Below are 18,101 nucleotides of genomic sequence, written 5' to 3'. Positions count from 1 at the left end.
CACCCAGCTCCATCCCCAGCAGCTCGTCTGTGAGCATTAGAAACCTTACACGCACTGCATCAAAGCCACGCCTTCTCAGCTACTGCGACAGAGGGGGTATTAAGTAGGACACGAAGGAATTTAAGAGCAGTGAATAATATTAGGGGGTGGGCGCGGGGCTTCACGAGACCCCGGGGCCGGCCCCACGGCAGAGACCGGGGCTCTGGCCTGATGTCCCCATCGCCCTCTCCAGGCGTGGTCCCCGTGGGCCTCCGGGAGCCCCGCCCCACGCCCACCACGAGACGCCACGTCCTTCCGTGGCACAGGCCGTGTCACGACTGCCGTCTTCCCCTGCCCCTCACAGCCCTTTGAGGAGGGGCTTCACCTTGTGTCTCAGCACAGAGCCAGCGTGGGTCGGCCTGGGGCGGCGGGGGATGGTCTGACGCCTCCCTGGTCGCCCACCGCTGCCCATCACCTGGCACGCGATGCTGGGTGCTGCGAGGCGCGTGTTTGCGGGAGGGCCTTGATGTCACCCGGGCAGGACCCTCACCGGCCCCAGCGGGTGGCCAGTGTGGTGAGGCACGCTGGCCCGAACCATACCGGGGGACTTCAGGCCAGAGGCCACGAGCCCCTGTCCCTCCCAGGTGTGGGCTCGGTTCCTCTGTCCTGATGTCCGATCGCCTCCAGGCCCACAGCACACACCTGCACCCACGCTGTGTCCAGGGTCCTCCGGGGCCAAACGGCGGCTGGTGTCCCAGCGCCTCCCCCAGGACCCCCCGAGAGCCGTCTGGGGACTGGGCGACGCCACTTAAGTGTCATGGTTTTGTCCGCGAACCAGCCACCACAGGAAGTAATCTTTCTCCCTGTTTCTTGGTTCAAGTCCCCGGGGGACACGGAATAACGCTGCGTGTAATGCATTAAGATAGTGTCACCGGTCTGAGTGAGAACACCTTCCAGAAACACTGTTACGGCCAGTAACCGTCTGTCGGAGGGCGAAATAAAACACGCTTGTAATGGGGAAATCGATAGGTAATCTGCCCCTCCAGCTTCCATCAGGGCGGCTGTGTGTGCTCCCTGGTCTCACCGTGGCTGCCTCCCCGGACGTGGCCAAGACCCTTCGCTGAGAGAGGAGGGGCTGGGGGCACCCTGCTGTGGGGGGATTCGCTTCTGGGCAGGAGCTGTCACCTGCAGGGCTGCGGGGCTGGTGGAGGGAGGGGCTTGTGGGGGCCGCACGCCCTGTTCCCCCCCGACCCCTGGTCCCCTGCCCCCCTGCGACCCCGCTTCGGCCTCTGGGAGCCTTACTGCTGCCGAGGGGGGGACAGAAGAGGCCAATTGTTGGCTTTTCTGCTTCAAAAGCTGAGGTCCAGGTGAGGCAGGAGAAAGGGCCTGTAATTGGTCTGCGCCTGTGGTTTTCTCCTTGGGAGAGATTGTGGTTTTGGGGTTGGAGGAGGGACAGAAGGGGGACGTGTGGGGAGAGGGAGGGGGCTCTCGAGGAGGCTGGGGATGGTGACAGATGCCCACCGGGGCTGGGGGCCTGGGAGCAGAGCGGCTGTGCCCCAGCTTGGCTAGAGCCTGAGAGATAGCAGGCCCAGTGGGGCTGGGGAGGAGGGGGCCGGGGGCGTGGGGGGCAGGGCAAGACCTGCCCGAGGGGACTGTGTATTTCCTCAGACTTCAGGGCCGAGGGACAACGCAGCCAGCCTGGGCCAGGGGGCCGAGGGCCAGGCTGGCCACACACATCTCTGCAGTGGCCCAGGGATGCTCTCCTCCCCTACCGGGCACCTGGTCAGCCCCGAAGGCAGAGGAGGTCCCAGGACTCTGGGGGGCACAGGGGCTGGAGACAGCAGCCGGGTGGTGTGACAGAAGGCAGGCACACCTCACGCACGTCTGCGGCGAGAACGTCTCCGTGGCTCCTTCTCATGCCCCCCTGCAGACTGTCAACTCCTGCAGGCCGGGCAGTGATGTGTACCCAACACAGGGCCCAATGCCTCCAAGGGACCTGGGGACCCTGGTGGGATTGAGGTGACCTTCCTCGAACACTGGGGGACGGGTGGGGAGGCAGCCAGTCTGTGTCATGACAGCAGCTGTTCCTGTCAGGTGAGCTCTCACTGCCTTCCAGGCGCTGTTCCAGGCGCCGCCCTGCCCTTCTCTGTCCAGGATCTGCTGCGGTGTCAGCGACAGCCCTGCGCGTCCGGGGCACAGCGAGGGCGACTGGCCCGTGCCCGCGGTAAGGGAGCCAAGAGCCGCCTGCCTCCCCTGAGAGCCCCCCACCGCCCGCGCCCCCTCCTGGCCACCCTCCTCTGCAAGACAACGTCTGAAAGGATGCCGTCTTTACCAGAGAACGCAAAATTAACCCGAACGTGCTTTTCAACACCCATCTTGCCTTAAAAACATTTTGAACCGAGAGCCTGGAGGAAAGCCCCGGGTGGGTAACAACGCAAAGAAGGAAAAACGGAGAAGCGCGGTGCAGGTGACGGATGCCATCTGCACACGCGGTCCGGGCTCCGTGGGGACGGTGAGGCCGCCTGTGCACCCAGCGTTAAGGGCCGTGAAACTCAGTCTTAGGTGCACGTGTGGTAGGACTCACTTGTGACTTCTGACGAGAGCGCCGTCCTGTCTCCCGGACCGCGCTGGGGATGCAGGAATCCCCCCAAGCCCCTCATCCTGCCCCCCCGTCGTCACACCCCCATCCCCAACACCGGTCTTGACATTTGTCTATAAATTGCGACACCAAATCCTGGATCAACACAGCACCGGGAAGGGAAGGCACAGGCGTCAGCTGTTCAGAAAGGTACATGACCAATCTTCAGACGTTAGACAAACAAGTCCCGCCATGCCGGACGAGGAAACACTCCTTCGTGGCTGAGCTGGATTTATCTCCGGGATCCAGGGATGGGGTTCACCCATTCCTGGACTGAGGCAGCGATGTGGCCTTCAGGGAGGGGACAGGAGAGTGGTCTCTGGGGGGCGGGGGGGGGTGTGTGGCAGGTCAGGCCACCCAGTCCTTGGAGGTCACACGGCCAGGTCCTCGGGAGCCCGCCTCTGGTCCAGCAGGTGGGTCCCAGGGTCGCGGCCCGGGGTGGAGCTCGCCACAGCTGGCGGGAAGTGAGGAGGGCACCCACCTTAACCACGGTGACCATGCCCTCGTTGGTGACGGGGTCCGTGCGGATGCTGAAGTGCCCCGAGGGGTCCCCGCTGATGATGCGGTAGAAGGCGTTCCAGTTTGGCGAGTGGGGCTGATCTCGGTCCAAAACGGTCAGGTTTGCAACCACCACCTCCACCTGGTTTTCGGGTACCTCCCCTGCGTACTGCAGAACACAAGGAGAGAGTGTTCTCACGGGCCCCTCGACCAGCCCCGGGGATGCACCCCCTCTCGCCCGCAAGTGGGCCCATTTGGCGCGCACGGTGGCTGCTGAGAGCCCTCCGGGCCCTGCCCCCCCGCCCCCGGCCGGCCCGGGGCTCAGAACCGTACCCACCACCTTCAGACCAAGGCTCACGGGCACCTGCACACACGTGCGTACCGGCCTCCCTCCTGAACCCCCTTCAGACCTTCCCCGTGTGCCCGGAGGCCCGTGTGACAGCTGGGCACACGAACACCACAGCACGTGCTCGCAGCGTGCAGGGCTTCCCGGGAGAATCCTGCCCGGGCTCCCTGCCCCCCACCCCCGGTCCCGGCACCGTGCCAGGCGCTGCCCATGCCATCTCCTCAGGGTAACCCTGTTCTCACCCCCATTTTACAGATGAAGCAAGAGAGGTTAAGAGACCCTGGGGCACCACAAAGTGGGGGGCAGAGTGCCAGTCCTGAGGACCAGCCCCCTGTCACCGTGGGCTGGGTCACCGGCCGGGCAGGAAGGAATCCAGAGACAGTCTTGGGAGTGGCCCCAGGCAGCCTGGCTCCCAGCCCTCGTCCTCCCGGGCCCCCTCCGTGCCTGCCTAGTTTCAGCGGAAGTGGTGCCCGAGCCTCACAGGACTCCCCGTCACCACCACCCGCAGCGCACGAGGCCTCCCAGCCACGCTGCCCTGTGCCCACCTGGGGGGCCGCGGCCCCAAAACGCCCTTTCGCCCCCCAGGACAGGCATGGCGTTGCTTTACGCGGAGGACGGTCTTCCTGTGCCCCCAGGGAGCGGCGGGCCTTGGCCTCTGCTCCAGAACGAACTCACCACCCCTGAGTGCGTCTCGAAACGCCCGGCGGGGGCTGTCAGGCAGCCGGTCACGCGTCCTCCACCACCGTGGAACCAGCCGTGCGTTCACGGCTCGGACGCTGCGGCTGCCATCTGGGTTCTTTGACACTCTGCGTCCGGGGCTGACGGCAGCCCAAGGGCCAGGCCCCTACACACGGGGCCCCCGTGCGGGGCTGGCTAGCTGGCTGGCTCTGAGGGGACCCCTCCCCCTGGGCGACGGACGCCAGCTGGTGGGTGTGGCATCCGGCCTCCGGTTCTCTCCCTCGGGAGCTTGGGTCATCCTGGGAGAGACTGGGCCCCTCCAGCCCGGCTCTGGGCCTGGATTGCCGCACCGGTTTCTGCCCCGGGGCACTCGAAGATTCGGGCCTCAGCTGGTCGTTGGCGAGGGGGTTCTGGGTGCAAAGAACAGAAAATTGGGCCACGGTGGCTTGAACACAGGGGGTGACTTCCCAGAACCGGGAGCCTGAAGGCCGAGGGTGGCCATCGGTGGTTCTGTGAGTCAGTGACGTCGGGGCTGGTGGCTCTGCTCTTTCTGGCTTCCTGGAGGTCAGAACCCTGCAGCTCGGCCAGTGTGTGCTTGGTGTGCGGCTCCGGGGACCTGGGGCCTCAGGCCCAGCGAAGGAGGAACCCGAGCCCCGGCAAGGTCGGCTGCCTCTGGGGCTGCAAAGGGCTCTGTTTAACCCAAGGCAACAGCACAGACCTTCACCTGCACTTCACAGGCTCAGGAGAGGCTCCTGTGTCAGCCTCCTGGACTTTGGGCATCGACGTCCTGCCGGGAACACCACAGCCCAGCCGCTCAGGCGCGCACAAAGGGCCCTCGTCACCTGGTCCTCGCAAGTCTTCAAACCCTGATAGCATCACCTGGTCAGCAAGAACAATTGTGAATTTATCCAAGAAGGATCTCTCCCACCAGGCCCTCAGACGCCGTCCCACGCAGCAGCACGAGATCCTATCGTGGGATTCGGGGGTGCTGGAGCCGGTGACCATTCCGAGCTAATGGCCTGCGGCCGCTCCCATTCCTCCAGCAGGTCCCGGTCGCCGCTGTCCTCCCGAGCCTGCTCCCACCAGCGGGAGCTGCGGGCCCGGAGGCCGGCCTCCGGGAGGCGCACTGGTGGGCGTTCTTCCCTCCATCCCCAGGGCCCCGGGGACTCAGCCGGGAGCAAGGGGGCCGGCCCCTACCCTCGTGGGACTGTGGGGTGCCACAGTGCACAGCATCAAGGTCCTGGCAAGGGACAGCAGGGCTATTCAGCCCAGTGGCCAGAGACCCAACGTGGAGGGGGGAGGCGGAGCCCTGCCTGACTGTGATCCCAGGCACTTGTTGTCGGGGAGGGAGCGGCCCTGCCATCGCTGTGGGTGGGGCCGGGTCCTGGGGCGGAGAGGCCTCAGGTAGAGGACTATGGGGGCAGGGCATTCAGAGGGCACTTTGCCGAGGCTTGGCCACGAGGCCTGGAGAGTACAAGGGAGGGTTGGGGGGCTGGGGGCCAGGAGGCGGGTCATCCTGCGGGGGGGGCACAGGGCTGCTTTGGGCAGTGTGTGCGTGCGTGTATGCATGCGGGGTGCCCTGGTCCCTGGAGCTCTTGGGAGGAGCGCAGGTGTGGGGTGACGCCCCCCAGTGGTCCTCAGGGAGGTGGGAGCCGGGCAGAGGAAGCAGCGGAAGGCCTGGAGCCGGCACAGTGGCCCCCCTGCATTAGTGGGGGGGGCGGTGGGGGAAGGGAGACTCAGGGCCCCCTGTTGGGGCCAGTCTGCTAACCGCACTGAGCCAGCAGGCCTAGGTCCCACCGCCTGGTGTCGCTTGAGCCTCCGGAGACACACCTCCTGCTGGTGGACGCTCGCCCGGGCCTCCCTGCCGCACCCAGGGCCACGCCCTCTGCCGGACGTCACCATGTCCCCAGTGCAGGAGGCGCTCTTGGAGGCTGTGACCACCCGGGCGCTGCTGACCTGGGCTGAATGAGAACCGAGTTTGTCATCCACAAAACGGGCACGCCGCCTCCCCCGAGGCTCGGGGATGGAGAACGGGCACGAAGGGCCTGGCACACTGCCCGGCCCGGCTCCGGGCCCTGAGCACAGCTCCCTGGCCGCAGAGGGAGGGCCCAGCTCCCCGGGAGCGGAAAAGAGCACCTACCACACCGGGCGAAGCCACCTGCCCGAGGGAGCCCGTCCAGGTGGGCGCAGGCCTGGCTTGGCCTCAAGCAGCCGTGGAAGCTTAAGGGGGTCCCTCGGCCCCTCTGAGCGGGTTTCCTCAACTGAAGACCGGGGCCAGGGACGCCCGCTGCCCACCTCCCAGGCGGCAGAGGGGAAGCCGGCGAGCAACGTGTGCCCTCCCCAGACCGTCTAGGAATTCAGAGGTAGGGATGACCCAGAGCATCTGTGGTCCTGGGGCCTCGGCGCCCGGACTCTCGTGAGGGGCTTGGTGGGAATGGAGGCCTGGCAAACGACAGGGCCAAGTTCAGGCCATAGCCCGTCTTGTTAATAAAGTTCGATCGGCACACAGCCACGTCCCTTCGTTTACACGTTGCCTGTGGCGGAGTTCACTGATTGTGACCTGGAGCTCCCAGACTTGGAAGTGATGGCTTTACGCCCTTTACAGAAAAGATCGCGGACCCCTCTCCAGGCCGCGATGCTCCCCACCTCGGTGATTCAGAAATGGCACGTGGCCTCCACCAGCCAGCCGGGGCTCACCGAGTTCTGGTGCTGTCTCTGGCCTGGGTGTTGCACCCACACCTGCCTGAAAGCGTTGGGTGCGGTGGGGTCGCCATCCGCAGCCTGAGGATGCCAAGCCCAGAGGAGGCGTGTCCCGAGGGAGGCTCCCGGCGGCTCGTGGGGCCCGGGTCCAGCCGTGCCTGAAGTCAGTGCTTGGTTTTTGGCTTCTGAGACCCGAGGAGTTTTCTTTTTGGTTAAGTCGCCAGAGTCAGTAACTTTCTGGTTAAGTTTCTTTTTGGTTAAGACTGTTAGGCTCCCTGGCTGTCTGGCGCCTTCCGAATCCCTTTCTTTATTTTCTACCAACTTGCTTTCGCAGCTTCCTCTACGGCCACGAGCTGGTCAGGTGGCCTAGGACCTGCCGGTTGCACGCGCCTGCCTGATTCCGAAGCAAGACGGAGAGGCCCCATGCTCTGGCCCCTACGGGGATGGCACCCAGTTCAGCGTGGGCAACAGGAGGGGCTGCTCCGGCTGGAGCCTCCGTGCCCGACACGGCGGGCCCTCGGGTCTTGTGACCGCTCACAGCCTCTGGCAGCTTTCCTCCCTGTTTAGATGACTGGGGTGGGTCCGGGCAGTGTCACCTAAGAGCCGGGCTTTGGGTGTGCCCCCGTGGGTCACCACAGCTGGCCCAATGGGCACCTCTGTCTGCTCTGCTCTGTCTCCGGGGTGTGGGGTCCGTCCCAGAGCTTCACGGCACAGGTGAGACCTGTGTGTCCCGGAGCCCGATTCCTCCCAGACTCTGGGTGAAGTTTATTCCAAGAGTCTATTTTAATTCATGCGAGTTTAATAAAGGTTCACAAAGAAGGGCCTTAAGCTGATAAATCTGGCTTAGGATTTTCTTATTAACCTTCCCCTAGCCATAATGAGTTTTTAATTTAATTTTTTCAGGTTTTCGGGCACAGGGAAAGCCTCTCCCATGCCTCATGGGATGCGAAGGCAGATATTTGGGAAAGAAGGAATTTTAAGATCACCGGAACACAGTGTCTCGCCTAGATGGTAATCCAGAATTCAAATGTAGCCCCATCCCCGGGGGCGGGGAGGATTTCATCTAGCACAAACACAGCTCCGAGGCAGAAATCCGCAGGGCTCCCAGGGGAAGGTCACATTAGCATAGAGGAGGATTTGGGTGGGGACAGTGAAACCCAGCAGGATTCAGAGAGGACAGAGAACGCCAGCCTGTCCACACCCCACAGCATAACCCGTGAGGCTGTGTTTTTGTTTCTGTTCCGATCACTTGGAACCATGGCTGGTCCTAAAAGTCCTAAAAGACGCGTGCGTGGGCCGGAGGACTTGACCCTCCCCCAGCCGCCTCTTGGGATGTAGGACACCCCCTCCTCTCCAGTCTGCACCCCCTCCTCTCCAGTCTGCACCCCCTGCACTGGTGGGGCATCTAACCGGGAAGGAGGGGTGCCCTCCCTGACCTGGAACTCAGGGACGTGCCACAGTCATTAGCAGAGCTTGGAGAGCCGGCCCCGGGAGTCCCCGTCTGGCCAGGATGGGGCTGTGGGTGCTGGGTGGGCACCTGGGGAGGGGTCTCCGTGGAGCCTCCCCCCCCCACCCCGGGCACACACCAGCACTGCCCCTCCATTTGTCCTTGGCTTCTGCTGGCATATGTAACTACAGATGCGCCTCTGGACATTCCAGTGGTTTTATTGTTTAGAATTTACTTTTGTATCCAGTAAAATCATGATGGTTTCTGCTGGGTTCTGAGTTCAGATCAGAATCAGACTGGAGGACCAGTGGCCCTGATCCAGAAGCAACCTGAAGGCTGTGTTTATTCACCCTGCACATCACAGGGGAGGGACTGAGGTCTGGGGGCCAGGATGCCCCCCCTGAGCCTCTGTCCCCACCCCGAGGAGCTGTCCCCCACCTCACAGGTGAGGAAACAGGCACGGGGCCTCCCGGACTTGCCTGAGGTTAGCGACTGGTCTGTGTGGGAGACCGGTTAGCAGCCGGGACTCTGGCTCCAGCCTCTGACCCCCATGTCTGCCTGCAGTCCGGCTGGGTGGGGACCCAGGGGGTCGAAGAACGTGTCATCTTTGGGAAGTGGACACAGGCATGGCAGGAAGGGCTTGTGGTGGGATGTGATGTCGGGTGGGGACTGGCGCTCCGGCCTGCCGTCTCTTGGTGCTCGGAGGAGATCCGAGTAACTCTTTATGGCAGAAGTTTGCACCGAGTGTCCGTGCGCAGTTAAGGGTGTTCAGTCCGTGCCCGTTTTGAGATGCCAAATTCTTATTCTCAGGAACTCATGCTGAGTTCAAATCTCTCCCTTCTCCTGGGTTTGTGGACGTAAGTCGAAAAGCTGAGGAGACCTGGGATTCACAGGACCTGGGGGGCCAGAGCGGGCCCACTTTCAGGCGGTGCGGGCCCAGCCAGCCCCGGGGAGGGCTGAGTTCGCTGGGGGCCAAGTGCTGGCCTCCACACTCACTGTCCTCCTGTCCCATCTCCAGAGAACGGGGTGGGGGGGCGGGCACCATGATCACATGCCCTTTTGTTTTTAACACTGACTTGAATTTAACTAAATTACTTAATTTAACCACATTAATTGTTTTCACATGTAATCTCATCCATGCTTCTCTGGGGACGGGAAGCAGGCCATGCGGTCACCACATACAGTGGGGACGCCGGGGGGGCTCAGTCGGTTGAGCATCCGACTCCTGACTTCGGCTCAGGTCATGATATCCCAGGGTCATGGGATCGAGCCCCGAGTCAGGCTCTGTGCCAAGAATGTGGAGTCTGCTCAGGATTCTCTGTCTCTCCCACTCTCTCTGCCCCTCTGCTGCTCTCTCTCTCAAAGAGACAAGAGGAAACGCGTCTTATCAGCTGCCAAGTTTTAAACTGCCATAATAATGCATCTTAATCTTAATGGCTTCTATCCCCCCCCCCCCCCCCCCCCCCCCCCGCCAACAGATGAGGAAACTGGGCTGACAGGGAGAGTTCTAGTGACTTCGCTGTGAGTCCCTCGCCTGCAGAGTGAGAGCTGGGGCAGGACTCCAGTGTGTGAAGGCGGGGGCCTGCTTGTGCTGCTGCGACGGGCTGGCCGCCGCCCGTGGCACGTTCAGAGTGCAGCACGGTTCCAGGCGTAAACCTTCACGGACACCAGCGGACCCTCCTGACATCCCCTTGGGACTGATGACACTTTTGTGTAAAGTGGGGACATTGAGAGAGATCCGGCTATCAGCCCAGGTTACAGGGCTAGGAGGGACCAGGCAGGAGGCTCGTGAGGGGCCTCCTGACTCCAGGCGAGTCAGAGGGAGGGTGGCTGAGCTGGTGGCAGGGGCCTGGGACCCCGGCTATCCAGGCTTCACTCCGGGACCCGAGGACGAAGCCAGCAGGAGGTCCTGGGGGCTGAGTGCGTCCTGGGGGCCACCAGCCCCCCCCCTCCCAGCTGACCCCCACGTTCACCCTCGAGGGGTGCTGAGTGTCCAATGGCCGTACAACCCGCCAGCCCTGCGGCGGGGGCACCTCGCGGCAGCACACGCACAGGGGAAATGACTTTTAATTAACATTTAAGGGTAGGAATTGGATCATGCAAATCCCCCCATCTCCTCAGCTTCTGCTGATTGTTCTTGATTAAGCTCGATAAAAATAGCCTGGCTGTGCGGGGAGGCGGCCGGCCCTCGGCCCCGCCCACCACCCCTGTGCCAAGCAGCGTCCTGGGCCCCGCCTGTCACCCGTCTCCAGGGACACACCATGGGCCACCCTGACCCCCGAATCTAACCCACGATTGCCATGTGACCCAGTTACCAGGACGTTAGCACATGGGTGGGGGGGGGGCGCGCGCACACTCCTGCCCGGAAACTGGTCTCCCCCCCACCCCCCGCCGCAGCGGCCTTCGGGTCTGACCGTAGCGAGGCCGCCTCCCTGAGCGCTGTCCTGGCGGACATCAGGATCCGAGGTACCGCTGAAGCACTCCTCCTTGACTCTCAGACCCTGAGCCCACTCCAGGCCTGGGACCTGCCCGAGGCCGGCCGGGGCACAGGAGGAGCAGGCGGGACGTTCCAGGGAGCCAGGCTGTGCCCACCTGCCCTTTGCCTGGACGGGGGTCACGTCTGGGGTCAGATGCACCTTCTCTCCAGGGTCTCCGTGCGCTTCTGTGGCGCCCGCTTCTCAGAGGTGTGTGCGGATCAAGGGGTGCCCTCCTCCTGGTGCGTCCCCCCTCCTGGTGCCCCACACAGCGCTCCCTCCCCTCGCTCCCTCCCCGGCCCTCCCAGGACTGGCACTTGGGGGAGCCCACGGGGGTTTCAGTGCGGCTGCGTGTGAAGGGGAAGACGGGGTTCGGGCTGGCAGAGCTGGGCTGGGGCTAGGCCGGGGGGCAGAGGTGGTCCCCCCGCAGGCCTGCCCGCAGGAGCGGGTGTGGGGCAGCCGGGGGCCCTCACTGTGGCTGCTGAATGTGCTCTGCCTCAGGAGGGGACAGGACAGCCACATGGCAGAGGCGGGGCCCGAGGCAGCAGGCGCTCTGGGTTTGACAGTCTCGCTGTGTGACCTTGGGCAGCCTGGAACTAGCCCTCTGGGCCTCAGTCGTCTCTGGTGGAAAAAGGGGCAGTGGCCATGTATGTGATGACCACCGTGGCCACGTCAGGGAAAACCTCTCAGGAAACACAGAAGCTTCTAGGTGTGACCACCAAGGCCACATCGGGGGGAAAGTCCTCTTAGGAAACACAGAAGCTTCTAGGCGTGACCACCAAGGCCACGTCGGGGGGAAAAGTCCTCTTAGGAAACACAGAAGCTTCTAGGCGTGACCACCAAGGCCACATCGGGGGGAAAGTCCTCTTAGGAAACACAGAAGCTTCTAGGCGTGACCACCAAGGCCACATCGGGGGGAAAGTCCTCTTAGGAAACACAGAAGCTTCTAGGCGTGACCACCATGGCCACATCGGGGGCGGGGGGGAATCCTCTTAGGAAACACACAGAAGCTTCTAGGCATGACCACCAAGGCCACGTCGGGGGAAAAGTCCTTTAAGGAAACACAGAAGCTTCTAGGCGTGACAGCCATGATGCTACGGCTCCGTCCCCGGTCCGGGCGGCCATCTGCAGACACAGCAGTGGCACGGGGACACGGAGGACACGTGATGGTGGCCAGTGCACGTGGCTGTTCTGTTTCTCCTTCCCGCTCCGACGACTCTGTGTGAGCCTGACGTTATTCCCAAACGAGCACTGAAAACATCCCAAGGCCACTCAGAATCTACGGACACGGGAGGGTCTCTGAGACACATCGTGAGTGAAAGAACCCAAGTCGGAGGACACCAGGCACAGAGCGGGGCGCGAGGTGGAGGCGGCGTGGGGCGGAAGGGGACGCCTTCGTCACGGTGGCTCCCTTGGTACCTTTTCAGTTACGCTACCGTGTGTGCGAACTACCTGGTTGGAAGCTCAGCCTGGTCTCCACTCTGCCTAGAACTCGTTCGTGGGTCTTGTGCGTAGAGCCACACACGCGGTCATGGCGGCTTGCTTGGCTCACGCTCCGTATCTGGACTTGGGATCAGAACGGGACCCTCTGTTCCTGACGCCAAGAGGGATTAACTGGCTCACCCCCTGGAGCCGGACCGGGCTGGCCGCCTGGACTGCATCAGGGAGGGAAGAAGGATACGCAGTCGCCTAGGTTCCTGGGATAGTGATGCCGTAAGAGAAGCAGAGAAGACCCAGCTGGCTGGGGACGGCACCGAGACAAACTTCATGAGCAACCGGGGACCACACACGGGCGGTGTATCCGTCGCCCGGGCGGGAAGAGCTAGCTGGAAGCCTCCCCCGAGGGGAGGACGCTCTGCCCAGGACCCTCAATCGGGACCCCACCCGGGCCGTTCACCGTGGGGCCTCCCCAGCCGGGAGGCTGGATGTGGTGAGCGCCCGATCTGATGCATGAACCCTTCTCTCTCCTTCTCCGTACTCTCTCCCCCTTTATGTTTACTCTGTTTACTTCCATACATTCCCTTTCCCTTATAATCAATACAGTTTTCCTCTATGAAACAAAGTTTAGCTATCGTGAACTACTGTCATTCAGAACAATCTTTAAAACAGAGAAAGTGATTAAACGAAGGAGGGCATGCACGGACGGGGTGCTCACAGATGGTCCAAAGATCTGAGCTGGCCACGGGGGACCCCCAGGAACGCAGGAGATTGTCCGACCGTGCGGGTGCAACCACAGACGTGGGCTCCACGGGCGTTCTGTTGGATGAGAGAAGCCTGGCTCCGCAGAACTGTGCGGCCCGCGTGACTCCATCCACGTGATGTCGTAGGACAAGCAAAGGTCACCTTGGCGATGGACGCAGGGGTGGGGGCTGCCTCTGGGGACGGGCACGGGCTTGTGCTCCTGGCCGGTGGGAACGTTTCCCGGAAGGTCCGTGCGTTATGCCGCATTTCCGCCACACCTCAACAGCATCGGCAAGATCTCCATCTGACTCGAAGCCGGAGACCAAGAGGTCTCTCTGGGAGCTCTTGTCTGGAGCCGATGGGCTGTGTCTACTTTGGCTCCTGGTGTATTAGGCAGCGGCCGACCATCTTGGGCGTAAAAGAATCAGGCTGTTTGGGGGCAGGAGGGTGGGTGCAGGCTCTGGTCTGCCCCATGCCGGAGCCCTCTGCCTTTCCGCCTGTCGCTGCAGCCACCGGGGTCTGTGCCATCACCTGCCCTCCCCGGGTGGCCACACCTTCTCCAGGGCACCTGGGTGCAAGTGCGGACCAGGATCTCGAGGCAGGTGGGGGCTCTGAGCATCCTGTCCGGTCTCTGGGAGCTTTTGCCAAACCCCGTGGTGGCTGGAGGTGACCAGGAGGGCTGGGCTGACTCCTTGACTCCCCGGGTCACTATGGTGGCCCATGCCCGGAAGCACATCCTTCACTACCAACAGGGACAGCTGGCTTGGTTTCCTTCTGCCCTGTTCCCATGGCGACAGTGGAGGTCCTGAGGCTGTTTCCTGGGGATCCTGGTGGTCACAAGGGCTGGTACCACCGCCCCAGCAGACAACAAGGGTTCGTAGTTGGCACCAGGACACGAGCGTATCTCCGGGAACAGTGTCCTCTTGCCTGGGCACCCGCCCGGGACCACCTGAGACCCCTGAGGCGGAAGGTGGGTTCTGAGTGTCCAAGGTGCCCACCCACTCGGCGCAACCGCCAGGGTCCATGTCAGATGCCTGGCGTGGTGCTGGCTCCGCTCCTCACTGCAAGGTCACCTCTGGGAGGTGTCCTGCTCCCGAGGGTGCTGTGTTCAGGCGCTAGCGCGGGCCTGGCGTATCCGGAAGACAGCCAGGTCTTACCGGCCAGGTGTGTGCCAGGCCCTGCTGGGGCCTGCAGCCTGGGCATTATTCTCCTTCCAGGGTCGCTCGGGGCCGCTTCACCCATGTCCAGACTCCCCGGGACATTGGCCCAGGGCCTTTCCTGCCATTGCCCACTGGCCCAGGAGAGCAGGTGGCCGCGGAAGCCAGCCCGCTCCTCGCCAGGTGGGCTGTGGATCAGCAGCTCCGCCCGCGTGCAAGCTACCGTCCGCCCGCTAGATGGCGCTGCGCCCCCACAGGCAAGGCCACCCCGCCGGGTTCCGGGATGTGGGAAGTTGGGGAGGGGGGTGGAGGTACAGGGCTGTGGGGTCTGGGGACTCTGTGATTCGGGGACAGGAACGCTCGGGGCGTGGGGCGTGGGGAAGCAGGAGGAGAGGATGCTTGGACCCCAGGGAGGCTCTCGTCTCCCAGACTCTGGCCTGTGAGATGTCTTCCTGGCGCTGACCGGCCTTCTCGGGGAGAAGGAGGGGTCTCCTCTCTGTTTCCCCACCGCCTTCCCCTCCCCCTCCCCCCTCCCCCCTCACTGCACAGCAGGTGCAGCTTCTGGGCTCCAATCCCAGCCGCTCCCACTTAGGGGCTAGCAGTGAGGGTCTGGGCAAGTGACTTCGTGTCTCTGAGCCTCTGTCACTGAGGGACTGTCGGGCGAAGGCCCTGACCCTCACAAGGTTGGGGGGACCAGAGCCTGGCAGGGGAAGGCTCCCAGCGTGGCTTGTGCTGTCGCCATTACTGTCACTGTTATTGCCGTGGCCCCCTCACCCAGTCGGCCCTCCGGGAGCCTGGACCCCAGCAGAGGCGGTGGCTCTGAGAGGCCATCCAGAGACCTTGGGGTGGCAGCCGCCAGCCAGCACCACTCTGGGGGCCCTTGCTGACCTGACCCTCCCTCCCGCCCATCCTGGCCCCTGCACCCACCACACCTGAGGACGGGCGCCTGCCCTGGCCGGGGTGCACAGCGCTGCTCTCCAAGGACCTGGGCAGTCATCCGGGGAGGGTGTGGACCAGTGAGTGGGGAGAGAGCAGGGCCGGCCCCCCGAAGACGGCTGGGTGGCACAGGAGGGGGTCACCAAACGTGCCGGGCACTGAGTGGGCCGTGAGGATTTCCTGGGGAGGGGCTCCTGGCGGGGCAGCGCTGTTGAATCTGTGACCCCGGGGCCCTGCCCCTGGGATGTGCCGGCATGAGCGCAGCTGGTCTCTGCGACTCGTGGGCTCTAGACTCAGAACGGAGGCGCATGAATGCCCACCAAGCGCACTTGGTCACTCAGGCCGGGAGCAGCCTGGTGTGGGCAGCTCTGCCTGAGGGGGAGGAACGCCGGCGTGTCCCCACCCTCCACGACGTTCTGCTCACGGCAACGTTCTGCTCCTGCAGGAGCCCCCCCACAGGAGGTCGCGTTGCACACACGGCCACACGCAGCTGCACGCGTGCCTCCCAAAGCGAACCGGGCCCCCAAACCACGGGTCAACTCCGGAGACAGTGTCCAGCCCAGTCTGTCCCGGGCACTTCTCAGAGCGTCAGCTGCGGCTCAGCATCGGGCCTCGCGGTGCCGGACTGGAGCACACGTCCCCCCGCACCCACCCCCGGAGGCAGAGCCTTGGCAGGCCCTCCCGCCTGTCTCCCGCCGCAGACCCCGGGGAGGCCCCCTCCGCGTCAGCCTCCCGCTGCCCAGGGCCGTTGCGGCCCCCCTGTCCGTCCCTCCATCACACTCAGGGAGGGGAGAAGCAGCACGAGCCGCACCCGACGGCCGTGAGCTGCGTACTCACCGTGCTCGTGGTGAACTCCGGCGGGTTGTCGTTCACGTCTGTCACCGAGATGATGGCCGTGGCCGTGTTCGACAGGCCGTAGTTGAGGTTCCCTTCCATGTCTGTGGCCTGGACAATGACTGTGTACTGCTGCACTTTCTGGAGGGACAGGGGTGGGAGGGAACAGGCATCAGTTTGGGTTTCGGCCCGTCCTTTCCATCAACACGCACGCTCCCCGTGGCCGGCCCCTGCTGGGTGGGACGCTGCCCGCAGGGGCCCTGGCCGCTCTCGGCTCCTGAGCTGCTGGGAGAACGCTCTCCTCTGCTTGCTGTGGGGCCACTGCGCGGCCCGGAGCGGCCTGGCTGCTCTCGTCTCGGCGTTCCCAGCTTCGGGAGGCGCGGATCATCGGTGCCGACGCGGCAGGGAGAACGGGGGGCCGAGAGCACCGTGTTGCGTGGGGTTCGGGAAACCAGGGACGGACACTTTGCAGAGACAGGGGCAATCCCACGGACACGCCAGGGCTCCAAGAGCCGCCCTCAGACCGGCCTCCAAATCCGCGGCTCAGAACAGGGTTCTGAGTTTACGGTTTTGTGCCATCGTTTCCTCGTTGTCTGTGCTCACCAAACGGAGCTCTGGGAGGCCACGGCTGTCTTACTCACCACCGTGTCCCCAAAGCCGACTGCAGTGCCCAACACATAGAGCATTAAATGTTCCTAAGTGACCGTCGGTGACAACAGAGATGCTGAGGAATAGTGAGCTTGTCCACTGAGGTCCCTTGGTGCCTGATAAGGCATCTGGATATTTGTGGACAGCTGGGAGCCGCTGAGGGGCCTGGAGAGAAATCACGTGACCCAACAAGCGTATACAAGGGGTCAGCAAACTACGGCCCTCGGGCCAAATCTCCCTACCACTGGTTCTTTAATCTGTAAATAAAGTTGTACTGACACAGGGCCACGTCCACTCATTAGCGCGCTGTCTGTGGCTTGTTTCTGCACGACAACAGCTGAGTGGCAGTGACAGAGATCACGTGGCCGGAAAAGCCTACAACGGTCACTGTCTGGCCCTTGACAGAAGACGTGCGTCAGCCCTGGGCTCTGACACCAGAAAGCATGAGCCGGGTACCCCCGGGGCAGGCTGGGCAGGGACACCACAAGCTTCTCCGGGAGCCAGGGCGGGGGAAACCGGGGGAGGCTTCTGGAAGAGGAGGGATGTGCTGCCCGGAGGTGACAGTGTGGCAGCCCCTCCCCAAGCTGGGAGGAGCGTGTCTGGGCTCACGAAGTCCATCTGGCTGGGCCCTGGACTGGGGTGGGGGCTCTGGGGGCTCGGGAGCATCCACACACTGTTTCCCACCTAGAACCTGCCCTGTCCTCCCACCAGTCAAGGCCACTGTCCCATGTGACCGTGGCCTGGGGGCCCGGTGCAGCCCACTCCAGGGTCAGGACGCGTGTGGGGGTGGGGGGTGTGCTGGCTCCTGGCCCCCATCCTCCCCCCACTTCCTCCCCCTGGCTGTCACTCCAGGTGGTGACAGGAGCCCCTGGAGGAGCAGGAAACCGCTCCTCTGTGCACGCCTGGGTCACTCCTTCTAGGGGACTGATCCGTTGGATGGGGGGTGGGGAGGCACAGTCAGGGCTCCTCAACAGGCCTTCCAGGGCGACAGGCACGAGGGGAGGGGCCGAGAGGCGCGGCGGCACAGGGGCCGGCCTGCCAGGCTTCAGTCCCCATCTGTGAGAGGCTGTGTGCCTGGACTCCAGCCTAGTGCCTGGTACACAGTAGACCCTCGATCAGTGTTTGTTAAGTGAATTGAGTAAATGCCTAAAACAGCTGACACTTGTGAAAATGGATAGAACTTGCAACCAAGGAGACGTAAAAAAATAATAGAAATAGCTTCACTCTGGTGCTGTGCCACGTTCAAAAGTTTTCTCACAAAAGATAAACCTTTACTTCCTTCCCTTCTTCCTCTCTGTCATCCATTTACCCATCCATCCACCCACCCATCTCTCCATCATCCATCCACATATCCATCATCCATCCCTCCCTTCCTCCCTCCATCCACCCATTCATCCCTCCATCCCCCTGTCCCTCTATCCACCTATCCATCCAGCCTTCCACCCATCTACTCACCCATCCATCCATCCACCCACCCATCCACCCCACCATCCCTCCATCCACCCACCCATCCCTCCATCATCCATCCCTCCCTCCCTCCCTCCCTCCCTCCCTCCCTCCCTCCCTCCCTCCACATACCCCATCC

At 63.3% G+C, this 18,101-nt stretch overlaps 1 protein-coding gene across 4 annotated transcripts in view; it reads right to left on the bottom strand.

The window, feature by feature from the left end:
• CDH4 (cadherin 4) overlaps positions 1-18,101 on the bottom strand; it is a 540,313-nt gene that overhangs the window by 14,134 nt on the left and 508,078 nt on the right. For all 4 annotated transcript variants that reach the window (XR_009249149.1, XM_058686129.1, XM_058686130.1 and 1 more), the window contains exons 8-9: positions 15,872-16,009; positions 3,099-3,284 (exon numbers count right to left, since the gene is read on the bottom strand). Coding sequence is in view for 3 of the 4 variants with exons in the window: in XM_058686129.1 (XP_058542112.1) it covers positions 3,099-3,284; positions 15,872-16,009 (324 nt within the window). In the remaining variant the exon portion in view is untranslated. The remainder of the gene's footprint in view (positions 1-3,098; positions 3,285-15,871; positions 16,010-18,101) is intronic.

The sequence above is a fragment of the Neofelis nebulosa genome, chromosome 9 (genome assembly GCF_028018385.1).
Source record: "Neofelis nebulosa isolate mNeoNeb1 chromosome 9, mNeoNeb1.pri, whole genome shotgun sequence".
NCBI lineage: Eukaryota > Metazoa > Chordata > Mammalia > Carnivora > Felidae > Neofelis > Neofelis nebulosa.
This window is presented reverse-complemented; position numbering and strand designations above follow the sequence as displayed.